Here is a 17,301-nt window from a genome sequence, read left to right on the forward strand (position 1 = left end):
ACAACTTGTACTGAACTATAACATTGGGATGCACATAACCTTGTGCTGGTCATTGGTTAAAGATTGGACTGTTATTTCTCTGTGTCCATCATTTGTCATATACCAGGGATAGACATGACTTATCTATGTATCCCATAGGTACTATATAACTGCAGTGGGAAACCAATTGTATTATCATTAGGTTTTGTCAAAAGCTTTGTTGCATTGGTTCAAGAAGCAGTTTTACCAACAAACTTCTGTTTCTGACTCGATGAACAGTTTTTCTAATGAACCAACTTTCTTCCCCATGAAATGTAATCAATCCTAAATTATAACAAATGCCCCTCATCTGCTTTTAAATATCTAACTTTGAAAAATGTAATCTAGTTTCTTATCTTGTTTATTACCACTGCCATCAACTATAATGGTATTTAGTTTTCTCCAGGCTTTATGTTACAACCCTCAGTACATTGTGACATATTTATTTTTTACTACCAAGTTCAACACTAGCATTAAAATGAGTACTCCTTTATCCTCTTTGATAAAATGTCTTTTCATTTCTCGCTTCCACTTTGCCTTCTTTAATAAATTATTCCTGCTCAGCTTTCCACTGCTTATTTCATCCTGTTTTTTGTTGGCTCCTTACTTTTAATCTGCTTTGTAATTCAACACGCAGTAGGGTTCACTTCTTTGTTTACCTCAGGGCTCAAGAGATGTACTTCTCCCCTCCCTTTCTCCACGTTGTGTGTTTAAAAACAGATTAGAAATAATCTGGTAACTTTCCTTGCATGAAACCATTTTATCTGTGGATTTGATGTGCGTATTCTATGTGCATTTTATTTGATGCAATTAATTCATTGACAGAAATAGGATCAGTTACTGTACATATCTCAAAGGAAAAAAAATACATAAACTGTAGACATAACGTTTTGACAATTTTATAAGATTCCATTTTTACCAGTCAAGGCAAAACGTAGACAGCCAGGGTAGATTCAGATTACTACTATTGTTTATTTATTTATTTTCATTTTTTTGACTTAACCCTAAACACTGTTATAATAGAGAGTAAGGCATTTTAGCCATTAAAAATTTTAGACATAGACAGTGAAAACTGACTGATTCTTCTTCTCTTTTTTTAACCACAGGACATTTTTGCATCGAAGGATTTAGCAGAAAAAGTAAGCCTCATTAATCACATTTACACCTGTGATTGGACTGGATAGAAGTTTTCCATCGAGAACACTCATTACCAGAAAGTAATATCTTAAAAGAAAAAAAATGTTTCCTAGCTTCAGTCACTTTAAAAATGCATATAGTTTCTGAAAGATATACACACACACACACATATATATATATATATACATATAAAGCCAGCATGGTGACTGACTGAGGGCTGCTTCTGCCTGCATGTGTGCTGAATCTCAGTCGGGAGTTGCTACTGCCCATTAATTTTGTCATTCACATGCAATGAACATGTTCTGGTCACAAATAGAAGACAAAACTCTAGATGCTTCATTACATTGCTCCTGTGTGTGCTTACCAACGCAGCTGGCCGCCCCCCCCCCGGCCTTCCTCAGTGAAGGTGTTACCTATTTAAAGCACACCACTTGCTCAGCCGCAAGGAGCTAGGAAACACAAAGAAACAAATGTGACTTCTATTCAGTTCTGTGGGTTTCCTTTTAGTACTCAACCACTTTTTTGACACACGGCATGCCTACAGGAATGCATTGACAAGACAATACCGTACAAAGCATCGAAACCATAAAGTATGCCCTATAAATGTATAAATGTAAAGGCCAAATAGTGTCTAAAACAGTGGTCCTCAACCATTTCAGCCTGCAACCCCCAAAACAGTCACGTGGAGACAGGGCCATTGATAAAGGGAAATAAAGGGGAGAGCTTTTTGGGGCCCATTCATAAAGTCAAAATGATGGTCAATTGTTCTATGAATCTGTGATAACCACTTTGATTTATTTATCTGAATGATATCCACTGTTATCCAGGAAGTTTATATTTATTTGCTCTTTAGTATATAGTCATCTTAAAGATGTAAATCCTAAATGAAATAGGTTAAAGGTGACCAAAAATGGTGGAAAAGGTGGTAAAAAGGGTTCAAAGTGTCAATATTGGAATAATTAGTAGAAACAATTAAACACAATGGGCATGACAAATTGTGAATGTGGTTAAATTGGCAAAAATAAAGAAGAAATGTAGTGAAAAGAGGTTAAATGAATGCATCATTAGTTAGAAAATGTGGTGGAAAGGGTTTAAATGTTTGGTGTAGTTGTAAAAAAAAAAAAAAAAGGTACAATTATGCAGAAATGGGCTTAAATTGAATGCCTCTGGTGACCCCCTCCCAGTGCCTCACGACCCCAAATGTGGTCCTGACTCCAAGGTTGAGAACCCCTGGTCTAAAAACAATAAAATGATTATAAGGCATTTATTAAGCAATATTTTTTAATAAGTAGATCTAAAAGCTTTTAGGCAAATAAAAAAAAAAAAAAAAAAAAAAAAAAACAGCTATGCATTATGTCTCTGCTGTTCCTTACACTTGTTTTTTTTTCTTTTTTTGGTCACGTTAGCAAGCTCCAAGTCACGGCTTTCATAATTATGCTGGCTACCTGTTGTGCAAAGAGTTGTATAGAGAAATACACGCAGATTTAGGGTGGTTAGCTTTATTTCGTTGTTTCTGCTAAACCTGCTAGAGTTATTCATGGGCTTTTTCACGTTTTCTGGAATCGGCATGTGTTTGTGCGTGTGTGTGCGTGTTCTCCTGGGAGGTTGTAGCTGCAACTCTGATCTAGTGTGTGTGACTGTGTGCGCGTGTGCCCACTTGTTATGTTTTTTTTACACTGCATACATTAGCAGTGCAGAATGGTATAGTTTTGTGCAACAGTGCCACTATCAGGTGACAGCAGAAACAACACAATACTTCCCTCCTAAACTCAGTGAACAGACACAATCACTGTGTGAAAATTAATAAGTGTTTCTTCTTTGTGTGCCTGTAGTGTGGGGGTTGTTTACTGCCGAATAGGGAAGAAAATGTAAGGATCGTTGATCTTTACTTTCACTTCTTTTCATTAGATGGTGTTAGAGAAAATTGAAATCCAGGGCATGTGTAGCAGCGTCTGTGTGTGTGTGTGTGTGTGTGTGTGTTTCAGGTTGTGAACTTTGGTGGGATTGCCAGGATTAAAGGAGAAAAAGGCGAGCGAGTGAGTAAGGCTATTGCGGACAGACATATTGTGTATGTGAATGTAATATCTGTGCTATGTGTGACATCATCACATCTGTCTGAACACGCCGAGCTTTATCCATACAAAGACTGTTGGAAGATGCTGCAGTCTTGATGTGATGCTGTCTTTGGAACACTTTCACTGTTGATACTTTCTTTCTCGCACAGAGAAATCTTTGCTCATCTCTTCCTCTTTTTTTTACTATTTCAGGGTGAATCCTGTTCTGGCTCCCATTCAGGCCCAGTAAGTAACTTTTCCGCTGTGTTTCACTCTTTGCTGAAGTGCTTCATCTGGCAGAAAAACAATGTGTTTGAGATTTGGCCTGCAGCACAAGACGTGTGGAATTTCCACCAAAATAAAGTGCGTTGTGATAACAAATGCCAACTAACAGTTTTCTGACCACAGTGTACAGATGGACCCAAAGGCCAGAAAGGAGAGAAAGGTGAAGTGGTGAGTGCCAGTATTCTATAACAGTGTTTCTCAAATGGGGGTATGTGTACCCCTAGGGGTACGCGATGGCACTACAGGGGGTACTTAAAAGAGAGAAAGGGGAAAATTAACAAATAAAGTGTCAGTCTGAAATGAACGGATATGATAAAACTATTGAGATAAACCAATTCAGGAGCGACTAAATCAGTGTTTTTCAACCTTGGGATTGAGACCTCATGTGGGGTCACTGGAGTTTAAATGGGGTTGCTTGAAATTTCTGATAGATTTTTGAAACTATGATTATTATTTGTAATTAAAACAACACACAATCTTAAACAACCATATTTCTATACTTTCACTTTGTGAAATTAAAATCTAGTTAAACTAAAATGCAATGAAAAAAATAAAATATTGAGCTAAAACATGATCAAAAACTATTTCTAGAAATGGGGTCACGACAAAAAAAAAAAAAAAAAAAAAAAAATGGGAACCACTGCACTAAGACTTTGGTCATTCCACTTATTTACAAAATTGGACTCTTTAAAATGTGTGTTTTAACTAATTCATTCAATCATTATGCTCTATAGTTGTTTCTAAATAGTTTCTAAGCAAAATGTTGTAGTCGGGGAACAAGCGGGTCAGAAAATGGATGGATGGATGGATGTTGTAGTCAGACAAAGGGGGTACATGGATTCAGAAATAAGATAAAGAGGGTACTTGAGCCAAAAAAAGTTTGAGAAATACTGTTCTATAGCACAGTTGGATCTGCTCTCAGCTATTTAAGCCAGACTTTTCTTTAAACCCTTATTTGCAACCTCTAAGTTTTAGTCAAAGCTGTTTCTGGCTATACGTGCAGTGCGCAGGTGCATAAAGCTCCATTAGTCACTAGGGGGCCCCAAACCTGATTCATACGCCTTATCTGAGGGAGGAAAAAAAAAGTATGCATCTGTATCCATACATGCCTTAAAATAAATGTAGGATATAAGAAGAAAAAAAGCTGCTATCATAAGTGATGATTAGTGGTTTTCAGTTGTGTTACTGCTTTTAAAACTTTACATTTTAAAACACATTTTTTCCTTGTAATCTAATTTAAGAACCTATCCTACTTTAGTGGCTCAATTTAAAATGTTTACTTTCAAAGAGAGTTTCTAATCACTGTAACCTGTTTAAATAGTACAGTAGAGTAGATTCTAGCAAACCATTGAAAGGATTAGGAAACTCTTAATGTAGCATAGTTTCTCCCAGCCACTTGCATAGGGCCCCAACTAAGGTAAAAACAGCTCTGATTTCAGTGAATTGTGAAAAGAGAGTGATGATAAATTTAATCATTTGTCCATTATCTGCTGCACTTTAGAGCCAAGGGTTCTCAACTCATGGGGCAGCGGGCCCAAAAGTGGGAAAGGGACATATGTATGTGACTTACACAGACATGAAATATTTTGACTGAAACAAACAAATAAGGCAGTGGCTATCCGTACGGTTGCCATATCAATGTACCAACATTCTATCCATACACAGCGCCCCTATGTGGCCAGTTTAGGTCATGTGAGAGGTCAGTCATAGGTCAGAGTAGGTTGCGTGTCTGAGACTAAACCTTACCGTAAACCTAACCCTAAAAATTGTTGCGATATTGAGTGATAACGTAACCCTAACCCTAAACCTAAATCTAACCCTAACAAGTGTTGCGATATTGGGTTATAACCTAACCCTAAACCCAAACCCTAAACTTAACTCTAAAAAGTGTTGTGATATTGGGTTATAAACTAACCCGAACCCTAAACCTGAACCCTAAACCCTAAAAATTGTTGCAATATTGGGTTTTAAACTAACACTAAACCTAATCCTAACCCTATGACGCTATGTACGTGTACTTTGGTAACCGTACCGATAGCACCGGGGGTTGTCCGTACGACAACCGTACAAATAGACACTTTTAACAAATGAACTGAAACTGAAACAAGGGTTTATGCTGTCTATTACACAGTAGGTGGTTAATTTTTTCAGTATTCACCAGCAGTTGTTTGTTAGTCTTTTAGCAGGATTATGTCAAAGGTACCAAAGATAGACTTTACACCATGGAAATTTCCATCAATTTTTGGAAGGGATCCAGATAAAAATACAGTTTTTGGATCAGTTTCAGAATTTGAAAAATCCTTAACTCTCATCATTGGCCAAACTTCAGAAACTCTTATCTCGGTTCATAAGTGACCGATCTTTATGAAATTTGACCCAGTTATGCCAGGTTGCTTCATCAATTAACCCAATGGATTGTATTGGAGTTTGTGTTTTTTTTTTCTTTTTACATTTGGACCTACTGTATCGTTATTAATGGGGATAGAACATTCTTTCAAGCCTTTAAAGTGTGACAAAGATAGTATTTAAAACTTGGCAGAGGTTTGTGTCTTCTATTTCTACAAAAAAGCTTCTTTTCTTTCATTATTTTCAGCTGTTGAACATTACCAACCTCTAGCTTTTTCGATTTAAAATTTTTGATCTGTTTACGTTTGTTGCCCAACCGTCTTGTTTTTATATTTTTCAGGCTATAAAATAAATGACGGGAGCTAATAATGTTCCCATACATGGGTCTTGATTTGTTATCGAAGAGTGATGGCCAGTCTCTACACCAGGCCAGCTAAGAAACACCGCTTTATTCATCATTTTTTGTCAAAAATGACGTGCATATAATGAAAACCGTAGAAATGAGAGATACATATTTCTAAAGAAAATCAGATAGTCCTACTCACATTATTTTCTGTGCCAAAAACAACTCTGATAGGGGATGGACTACAGACTGCGAAGAGTAAAGGCCTTTTAAATGTGATGGATTTAAGGAGACACCCATAACTTTGAAAACCAAGCAAATTCAATTGAAAGTTTCATTTGAAAAGTTGGCAAGAAAAAAAAAAAAAAAAAAAAAGTAGAAATCTAACCTAAATTGTATAAAAACTATATTTGGCTAGTCAAAGATGATTATTTTACTCATATATATGTATGAAGTGTTCTCGTTGGCCCCTGCTGCTTTTCCATATGGGCTGCTGAGCAGTCTGTGCTGTTTCCTATGCTCCAGTGATATGTGATGTCTCTTCAGAGTCGGGTCAGTGATCTGGGATTTGTTTCTATTCCCCTTCTCCACAGGCGATCGCTGGCAACTGGGATGAGGCAGCTGCATACAAGGTGACAAATGTAGGATGCTCTCCCTGATGAACAATCAAGAAATGACATTATCCTTCTTATTTCTGGAAGCACCAACTGTGCATTGATAATGGGGACTTCCTGTGTAACTGAAGCAAGTGAACATAGATGCCTTTAACTTATAGTTTCTTAGTAACTCAGTACTCTAAAATGAATACTTTTTTTTCAGTAATGAGTAATCTAACATGTTACTATTGCCAAACCAGTAATCAGATTATTTAAATCAGTTACTATTTAAGTCGTTTTCCTCACGTTTGCGACAAGTCACGTTTTCAGCAGGAGGAAAACTTTCATGTTACATACTCAGACAAAATATGACAAGTACAGGTACAATACGTCAGGTCAAAAATGACTGTCTATTTTAAATATATTTTTTAAGTATTTATGTTAAGGGAAGTCAAAAAAATAGTGTTTTTATGCTGCTAATAAAGTAACATGGAAGCTAACGTAGTTTTACAATCAAGTTATCAGTATAGTAACAAAGTTACTTTTTAAAGGAGTAAGCAGTAGTCAGATTACTTTTTCAAGGTAAATGTGAATGTTTGAGTCATTTGTTTCAAGTTTAGTGCCATAAAATGACCATTTAACCGAACATGGCAATTCATTTATCTATGTTTTGTAATTAACCGTAATAAAGATGCAACGATCCCAGGGATAAAGCAAATAACTGTCATCTTGTTTATTTGTAACCTTTCTTTCACTGAATAGGGAGAAAAGGGTCAGAAGGGAGAGATCGGCCCACAGGGTTTGACAGGCACACCAGGCAAAAATGTAAGTGTTTTCCTGATGACTTGATCACATGATATGTGCCTATGTGTTCCTTCACTTTTGGATTGTATTTTTGTCTTCATTTTGTGTGTTTTTGCCATTATTTGTTTTGTATTTTTGTTGTCATTTTGTATATTTTTATGGTATGTTTGCGTGTTTTCATCAACCTTTAGTGTGTTTTTTTTTTTTTTTTTTTTTTTTTTTTTTTTTCAGTTTATTTGTTTGTTTGTCCGTTTGAAAAATTAAATCAAAAGTTATTTCACAAATTATGACAACATGTTAAACAAAAATAGACTTTATGCCCTGGAAGATTCCGTTAAATCGAGGATGGGATCCGGATCAACATCCTGATTCTGGATCAGTTTAAGAGATGTTAAAAAATTCCTGTTTCTTATCACAATAGTAATAAAAAATAAATCATAAATGAATTAGCTATTTTTTGAAAAATGTTTTAAAAAAACAACAACAAAAAACAGGTGATAATCAAAACAAATATCAACAAATTGTATAATTTGCCGAAATTTTTTTCAATTTTTAAGTTCAAAACAGGGATTTCGGTGAAGTTTACACGTTTTTATCCCTATCCCTTTTTTTTACCTGTTTGATTTATCTCATTTTTTTTCATTGCTACTATTATATATACATAGTGTAAATATCCTTATGAAAGTACATATCATGGTATAATATCCTATAATACATTATAGATGTCTATACGTATGTTCATAATTGACCGATCTTTATGAAATTTGACTGATAGCGCTTCGAGATGACTATTGTTGTCATTGGCGCTATATAAATAAAGGTGAATTGAATTATGTCAGGTTTGTTTCTCAATTACTCCACTGAGTTTCATTTGGGTCAGATTTAGCATTTCATTGCCCATACATTTGGAACTAGTGTATTGTTATTAAGACATACTGCATACATAATTTATTCCTTTAGTAATTTAATAATTTAAGTCTTTAAAGGTGTCTTTTAAAAGTCTTTTAAACTTGGTGGTCTTTCAGAATGAAAGGTTCATCACTATAAAAGTTTATCACAATAAAAGTGCATTGGTATAAAAAGTTCATCAGTATCATGGTATAAAATATTAAAAACACACAAGTTCAGAAAGAGAGCATTTCATTTCTTATTATTTAGTAGTGATGCTGGTGTCTATGGTGTGATTTCTGCTTTCTCTTTTTGTTTGGATAAATTCTATGTATTTTTTGCTGTTTTCCTGTACACCAGTTGCTTCTGTCTGCACCAATGGTATCCACTTATAGCAGGCTCCAGTGGTTATTTGGTAAACCTATACATTAGTGAGGCTCTGACTCTCCTCCTTCCTGTCTTCCATTGAGTTGAGTTGGTCTGTCAATGCCTCCTGGATTAGATTTGGGCAACAAAGCTCACCACAATCAATGCTCCCTCATCGGCTATGCGGTTTGTCTCCCACAAAGACGGACGTCTTTTCAGGAAGAATTAAACCTTCTAATCTTCCCCGTTTGTTGCAGAGATCTTTTAGACACATGAAAAGTTTTGAGGAACAAATTACAATGTGTGAGTGCTCTTGAGATATTTCTCCGGTTTCAGCATCAGACTAACTCACATGTAGTGACTCATCAGACAAAAGTGCTCGTCGTAGCCAGATGGATTTAGTGGAGGATGGAGTTTTTTAAGCCTCCCATCCATATGACTTCATGAATATGAATGGGCTTGTTGATTTGACTCGAATCAGGCAGGCGGAAAAAATATTGCAGATGCAACAGTGAAGAGAATACATCTTACCGTCTCGGCAATTCTTCTTTCTTTTCCCCCCCTTGTGGAAAGAGAAGTATAAAACATATGAGAGAAATCAACAATTATGAAGACATTTTGGAGACACATCAGCTGATTTTACTGAGTATGTCACCCTTTTTTTGTCTGTCTGTCACAGGGTCAAGGAGGACGCATCTGTGTGGTCGGACCCAAAGGGCAGAAGGTGTGTCCGTCTTAAGGTCGTGAATCTGAAACATCACCTACATCTATTGATATTTTGGACTGATGGACTGTTTTTTTTTAGGGTACCCCTGGTATGGTGGGTCCTGAGGGGTTGGCCGGGGAGCCAGGGAAGCCTGGACTGCCAGGTCTACCAGGTATTGGAAAACCAGGTCTTCCGGTGAGGATGCTTTAATACTTAAAGAATGTTCTGAATCAAAAATAGAAGAAGCCAGTGTTGTTATACAAGTGTTTTTTTAATGTCTGTTGGATTTGATCTCAATGTAGCCAAAGATAGTACTCAGAAGTAACTGCATTTCTTTGTCTTTGACAAAACCCTTTGTCTTTAAAATAAAGTCTTTGAGGTGAACTATATTCCTCTTTTCCTTTCAGGGTCCTCCTGGTGGACCAGGAGGTGCAAAGGGAGAAAAGGTAAACTTGAAAACCGTATTTGGTGCTAACTTCTTCTCTAAACCTCATCTGGTATAGTCATTAAAATCTTGCAGCATTAAAGTTACATGAGAGTACACAACATCCCCTCATCTGTTTGATCACATATTCAAGTACCTTCACAATAGAATTAAAGTGTAGTGAGCAAAATAAGCAGCACACTTCTCTGTGTAGGGATTTTTCTTTGAAGTTCCATTCAGTTGAATTTGGAGTAAATGCGCTTTTGCAGAATTAATCGCTATATATTTAAAAGTATAGTAACAATTATCCCAGATAGCACGCATACGTCTCGCCGATGTCGGCCTCAGATCGTGCGTCGGCATTCTACTCCTAATGCGTCATTTTGTGTGTTTTTTCCACCCAAATCGGTGATACCACTTATAAAATTGTAGAACTGTAAAATGTCACTTCCATGAAGCTGTTTTTGTGCTGGGGCTCTTTTGGCTATGCTGCTGAAAATACATTTATGATCATGAACTGTGTCCTCTTTATTTTGTTCACACATAATAAGCAGTATTTAGTGGTATGTTGTTGTTGTTGTTGTTGTTGTTGTTGTTGTTGTTGTTGTTGTTGTTGTTGTTGTTGTTGTTGTTGTTGTTGTTGTTGTTGTTGTTGTTGTTGTTGTTGTTGTTGTTGTTGTTGTTGTTGTTGTTGTTGTTGTTGTTGTTGTTGTTGTGATATTGCCATATTCCTATCAGATTTAAGTAAATACTCGACTATGGATATGGAGCTATTTATACTAATTGAATGATCAAAGCTAAATAAAGGCTAATATAAGCTGTAAAGAGGCCGATGTCTCTGCGACGTCTGCCCAATGAGCAAACGCTCTCCATAATACTTGTCGCCGATGCAACTTTATTCATCATGCCGACGTTGGCGAGATGTATGTGTGCTATCAGGGATCACACTGACTCAAGGTACAGGCTGAAGCAAGATCCAATAGTGTCAAATGTGAACACATGACGAAACAGTCATACACGAGACGCGTGAACTTTAAAAACAACCCAAGTCAAAATGGTTTTGACCATTAGCAATCATGGATTTTGGCAAATTTGAACCAAAGATAGACCTTATGCCATGAAAGACTTCATTACAACAATACACTGATTCTGGATCATCTTCAAAAATTGAAAAAACCTCATTTCTCATAATTAACAAAATTTATCATATCTCGGTACATAATTGACCAATCTTTACCAAATTTAACTCAGTTAGTGGTTCCTCAATCAAGGAATTCCTCTACGCCACCGAGTCTTACACGTCTTTAAAGTCTGAATGATCGAGGTACAATGATGAGAGTGCACTGATCCAGATATCTGTGAGAATCTGGAAAAAGGAGATTTAGTTCTTGGCAGACGTTTGCGCGCTATAAGTGCTCTTGTTTAGTGCTTGTAATATTTCACACAAAGAAAAAAGCAGGTCTCCTGACATCATGACAACCAAACAAAGTACTGTGGAAAACACAGCATTATGTATAGTAGAGTTGATCAGGTACTTGGCCTATGTAGTGCAATGCAACTCCCCAGAATCTAACAGGCATCTGTTCATAGGTAAAACATCACAAACTCTGCTTGATTCCATTAATAAATCATTTGATTAAAATTCTTTAATGACATAGCAGATAGTTAAACTCAGATGACAGGACTGGCAGAGAACTCTAAACCCCAGTTACCAAAACACATTATTCTATTTCACTTTAAATATAGGGAATCATACCATCTTCTTTTATCAGTTCCTTATGCAAAGCACATTCACACACTCTTGTCAAGCCATGTCTTAGTTTTCACTTTGTGCATACAGGGTGAAACAGGAACTTCAGGAGAAGATGGAATTCCGGGAGATCCGGTGAGAGACTCTTTTAAACTTTGATTGGTATTCAGTGATAAACTGTGAGCTGTTTTAGAATGATTCTGATGTTTGCACAGGGACCAAGAGGACCAGCAGGGTCTAAAGGAGACAAGGTGTAGTATTATGATGTGATACATATCTTTATCTACGTGTTGATAGGCTTTCTCTGTGTGTAAATTGTGCTTCCTGTTTATGTTCATTGTTCAGGGTGACCCGTGTGAAGTGTGCCCAGTAATTCCTGCAGATTTAGACAAGACTGTGGCAGTACAAGGGAAACCTGGGCCTAAAGGAGAACCTGGCTTACCAGGGATTGGAGAGCAAGGGCTGCCTGTAAATACGACATTTTAACCATGATGTGCAACTGTAATGTATTCTGCTTTTTTGTAATTTACAATCACAATTTTATGATGTTTCTGAATGTTTTACAAGGTAAAATACATTTTCAATTCATTAACAAACTGAGAGAAGGTATGACTTCTATTCCAACCATGAGGTTGTAGGTGTCCTTGTAATTTTCTTAGCATTGCCACAGCTTCAGTTGAAAAGGCAAAGACTTTTTTTTCCTCAATATAATCTTTACGCTTTTCAATCCTGTGAGACAGGAAAGACTGTTTGCCTTCCTGTTCATCTTCCCACTTACCCCTAGCAGGTGAAATAGAGAATGATTTTAAGGGGGGAAAGAATATAAATCTGAAGTCTTATGAGATTCTCCGTGTAACGATTTCCAATAGCTCCAGTAGTTGTCTGTCATACTTGGTTAAGGCAGAGGGAGAAACAGGCAGAGCCCTCTGCAGAGTGGGAGGAAAAATATTTGACCTCCATCACACGGAGTTGAATAACAAATGCTGAAAGTCAGTTCTGAATTTCCCAAGCTTTTCTTATCTATTGTTGTTTTTTTGTCTATTATTTACCAGGGCCCTCAAGGGGCAAACGGCAAAGCGGGACAGAAGGTATGGAGCCTTGCTCTGATTTATTTCCTACTTAAAGCTGATTCATAATCTTTGGCAGTGTGACCTATGCATATCTGCGTTCCTTCTTGTTTGGAGATGCTAAGATCAGCATTGTTGAGCTATCCTCCAAAGTTTTTCCAAAGTCATCAGAAAGGATAGTTCGGTCCACAGACACAGTCAGCTTATGCACATCGACCAAAGTAGGCTTCAACTTTTGTGTTGCATTGATTGTGATACGCAGTCATGTCCTGAGTTAAGCATTCCACAAAGTTGCAAAACTGAAAATATTAAGTTAAACCTTATATTAGTATTAATGTTACGTTTATCTAGAAGTTTTAATCAACATAGAAATCCTCATGAGAAAAAACATAGGGTTTTTTTTGGGAATACATTTGGTTTAAATGGAATGGGAACTGATTCTGCTTTCAGTTTAGGCTCCGCCCACAAAAGTCACTTTGTTTACAAACAGTTCAAGGGTAACTATTTAGCAATGTCTGGAAATGTGAATTAATACAGCAATATGCTGACTAATGCCCAACATAACATCTACAGACAACAATAATGGTTTTATGAAATGATCATGCTAAATCAATCACTGCTCACTAACACATTTACATTACACCATTAAATAAACACAAACCTGAGACATTTTAGTTTAAATTGAAGGAACAATAGAGAAGGTAACAGCCTTGTGTTTTAAGGCAAATATGGCTAACTGGTAGTCCGGGGGCCACATGCAGCCCTTTAATTTTGTTAGAAACATGACGACTGCAAAAAAAACACACACACACAAAACAAACAAAAATAAATTAAAAAAACACAAAATTGCCTCAAAAACACATAAAATCACAACAACAATAGCAACAAAAAAAAAAACACCACACAAAACTGCCACAAAATCTCACATTTTTGCATCAAAAACGAACACATTGGCAACACAAACACACATGACAACAAAAATACACAAACTTACTACAGAAATATGTGAAGCAGCAAACATACACAAAACAAAACCACAGAAAGAACAAAAATAAACTAAATATTCTAAAAAAATGATGGGAAAAATACAAAATATTAACAAAACCAAGCCCTCTGTATAAAAAGTCAGATTGGTTATTTATAATGCTGACGTGAATGTGGTCCTCACATCAGAGAAGCACATTTGTGTGGTCCTCACTGTGATAAACATTACCCAGTCCTGCTTTAAGGTGATTTAGATTGTATAAATGCATCTACTTTAATGTATGTTCCTGTGTTTACAGGGTGAACAAGGATCAAGTGGGACCAAAGGAGAAAAGGTCAACTTAGTGTTAGCTTTTTCAATTACATATTTTTGTTGCATCAACATGTAAACATCCTGGCTTGTCGGAGAAAAGACATGACACCCATATTGAACTTTGTGTGTTAGGGAGCGTCGTGCACAGTCTGTCCCAGTCTGGGGGATTTGCCCGCTAACCTTTTGCCTGGTGTGAAAGGAGAGGATAGGGTTGGACTGAAAGGAGAACCCGTAAGTAACTTAAATTATTTAAAAAATATATCATCAACAATAGTACAGTATATGTTTGTAATTAAAACAAAGTTATAATCTATTATTGCTTATTAAAGTTAAACAGAATGCACAAAAACAGCTTATTGAACGTATTAACACATATGTTGTTTTCCTTGGTGTGTTTGTTTGCATGCGTGTGCAGTGATAAGGGTCTTCATTAAAAATGATGTATCATTGCCTCTTTTCTGCTCTTCAGGGCGAGCCGGGCAGTGTAGGATCACCTGGTCTTAATGGAGTGAAGGTAAGTTTAATGGACGAAAAAAATAAAAAATAAAAAAAAGAGCTCCGAGAGTAGTTGACCTCAATAAAGCGAGCGGAGAATGCACACAGCAGAGGTCTGAGAGGGGCTCTTAATGGACTTCATGAGGAAGATAATCACAGCAGTGCACTCATTTCAGGGCCAAAGGGATCGTCCTCAATGGGAAATTATTAAGTTTATTTGACATGTCTTTCCACTGAGTGTAGCAATTATATACATATATTAATACACATTTTTTGTTTTCAACAGGGTGATACAGGAGCTAAAGGAGCCGATGGTAAACCGGTAAGTTGGAACTCCGAGCCTTGTGTTTGACTTGACAGTAGGGCTTTGTAGTGATTGAATGTGTGTGTTGGTGTAACAGGGGAAACGTGGTCCAATGGGACTCAGCGGCACAGATGGCCGGAAAGGTGACAAGGTAAGGGGTGATGCACATCATTTTTGTTTGTCTATATGTCCCTTAGAGATATAATTATTAATATGCTCACTCTGAGTAAAAGATAGAACGGTTAAAAAAAAGTTCTCAAAGAGCTTAGACCAATATGCTGTAACTTTGTTTCCTATTTGTAAAAAAATCAAAAATAAGTGAAATATTTGCTTTTCAATGAAGGAATTACTGAATGTAGTAATGAAATATTGAATGTACTACATAAATTCAAATAAACTAAACTTTCAATTATGTCTAAACAAGTAAATTGTTGTGATTTTCTGATAAGAAATCCTCACAAACTGTTTTCATTTAGAAAATTGTTCTTAATCAATCATGATGTAAGTCATCTGCCCAAATCAGAATTATGCACTCAAAAAAATTGTGGTGGTGGTTCTTGGCTTCCACTTCCAGTAGGGAAAACGATAAATGAAAAATAAAGGCCTGTATAGTATAAACACAAATAAGAAAAATGACAACAACAAAAAACAAAAAACAAAAAAAACACAAAATAAACAAAATGACTTTGGAAATGCACAAAACAGCTACACAAATAATAAAAACACACAAAAATTAAATTAAAAAAAAAGAAAAATAGCTACAAAAATGCACAAAATGACCTCACACAAAACAAAAAAAAAGATTGTCCACTTGGGGCATTAAGATGTTTGCAATAGTTCACTGAAGGAAACAAAATATTCTTGACTATTGAAGAAATCCTGGCGACTCTAATAAGCATAGATATTGAAAAAATAACTCAGCATTGATGCAGGCTGACATCCATAATGGTTTTTTTTTTTTCATTGAATCAAAGAAGAATAGGAATCTTTTGATCATTTTGATTAAATATTTAACTGTTAGAATATTTCTCTGCTTACAGGGTGATCAAGGGTTACCTGGTCTTTCCCTACCTGGCATGAAGGGAGAGAAGGTGAGTGGATACGACACATGGGACATGTTTTTTTTAGCCTCAATAATAACCTGACTGTCATGCACTCAGACCTTGATGGCTCTCTATCCCTCCCTAGGGCGAGTGCGGAGTGTGTCAGCCACTCGAGGTTGTCAACGGAAAAACCAGTATCAAACTGCCTGAGGGAACAACAGGCAAAGGTGAACCTGGTCTCCCAGGGCCTCCTGGACCCCCGGGTCATGGTGCTGATGGTAAACAGGTGCGTTACAGTACTAGTAGAATCAGTCATGCATTCATCATTATCTGTTTATCTTGTAGAAGGAGCCAATCCATGACTCTCCTTCAACAATGTCAAAACCGTTTAAAAAGCTATAATATCAGTTGTGGGATGATGAGCTATTTGTTATTTGTTATTACTTTTGGTTCATTTCTTAAAGTCCTTTTTTTTTTTCTTTGAATTTGTTGCATCAATTTCACAGGGGTTTCAGTTTGACTCTGTGGGTCTTTTTATGATTTCTTTCATGGTATTGTTACAGTTAAGTACATTGTTGAACCCATTCCTATCTGTTTCTGTCAACACCCGTCTTGTCAGTGAGTTAAGGCTGGGATACACAATGTGTTGGACCAAGAACTGGCTGGAAAGACGTGGGCAGTACAGTCCGTCAATTTTACAGCGGTCCTACAGTGTCCGTGGCACTGCTTCAACAGTGTTCAACATGTTTGATTTCCTTACAACCACACAATTGCTGATCGGGAGCCGGTCGTGGGGTGTTAAGCGCTTCTCGTGACCCCATGTATACTACACCATGTATACTACACAATGCACGACACACAATCTAACAGAGACTCGCACGATCCCACAGAATAGACGCACGAGTCAAAAATCGTCTCAAAATAGGCCCAAAATTGCGCAGTATATGCCTGCCTTAAGTGAGTGAGTGAGTTAGCAGAGGGGCAAATGTTTGCTATTGGCCCTCTCACAGGTGTGGTCCATCTCCTAATGACCCTAGTTTAAGATGAGGGTGCTCACAGGGTGTTTTCTGGTTTGTCTGGGACATTTTGAGTAGTACGTATTACTTACTTCATTCACTTTGTATTGTTGATTGACTGATTGTATTGTATTTACTGTATGTACTTTGTGAATAATGTTTGTTTTGTGACCTGCCAAGGGACTTCACATGCAAATTAGCATTTTTGCTAACTCTGGCGCATTTACAATGTGTCATTTTTACATTTGTTCATCAAAGTGCACTGTCCATTTCAAAAAAAAAATAAAAAATAGAAAGAACTGCAGCTCAACGTGACGGACAGACACATTTGCCTGCTGACAAACTCCAAAATAGCTTCAAGA

General features: G+C 36.8%; 1 protein-coding gene across 4 annotated transcripts in view; it reads left to right on the forward strand.

Moving 5' to 3' along the window:
- col16a1 (collagen, type XVI, alpha 1) overlaps window positions 1–17,301 on the forward strand; it is an 81,408-nt gene that overhangs the window by 36,340 nt on the left and 27,767 nt on the right. For 3 of the 4 annotated variants that reach the window (XM_028461366.1, XM_028461368.1, XM_028461369.1), the window contains 21 exons: window positions 1,125–1,157; window positions 2,988–3,023; window positions 3,141–3,191; window positions 3,423–3,455; window positions 3,618–3,662; window positions 6,777–6,815; window positions 7,542–7,604; window positions 9,517–9,561; window positions 9,643–9,738; window positions 9,951–9,989; window positions 11,808–11,852; window positions 11,933–11,968; window positions 12,063–12,185; window positions 12,770–12,805; window positions 14,068–14,103; window positions 14,214–14,312; window positions 14,551–14,595; window positions 14,863–14,898; window positions 14,978–15,031; window positions 15,921–15,971; window positions 16,069–16,209. In XM_028461366.1, coding sequence (XP_028317167.1) covers window positions 1,125–1,157; window positions 2,988–3,023; window positions 3,141–3,191; window positions 3,423–3,455; window positions 3,618–3,662; window positions 6,777–6,815; window positions 7,542–7,604; window positions 9,517–9,561; window positions 9,643–9,738; window positions 9,951–9,989; window positions 11,808–11,852; window positions 11,933–11,968; window positions 12,063–12,185; window positions 12,770–12,805; window positions 14,068–14,103; window positions 14,214–14,312; window positions 14,551–14,595; window positions 14,863–14,898; window positions 14,978–15,031; window positions 15,921–15,971; window positions 16,069–16,209 — 1,182 coding nt within the window. The remainder of the gene's footprint in view (window positions 1–1,124; window positions 1,158–2,987; window positions 3,024–3,140; window positions 3,192–3,422; window positions 3,456–3,617; window positions 3,663–6,776; window positions 6,816–7,541; window positions 7,605–9,516; window positions 9,562–9,642; window positions 9,739–9,950; window positions 9,990–11,807; window positions 11,853–11,932; window positions 11,969–12,062; window positions 12,186–12,769; window positions 12,806–14,067; window positions 14,104–14,213; window positions 14,313–14,550; window positions 14,596–14,862; window positions 14,899–14,977; window positions 15,032–15,920; window positions 15,972–16,068; window positions 16,210–17,301) is intronic. The other variant, XM_028461367.1, reaches the window with a different exon arrangement.

This window comes from Gouania willdenowi, chromosome 11 (assembly GCF_900634775.1).
Source record: "Gouania willdenowi chromosome 11, fGouWil2.1, whole genome shotgun sequence".
NCBI classification, from domain to species: domain Eukaryota; kingdom Metazoa; phylum Chordata; class Actinopteri; order Blenniiformes; family Gobiesocidae; genus Gouania; species Gouania willdenowi.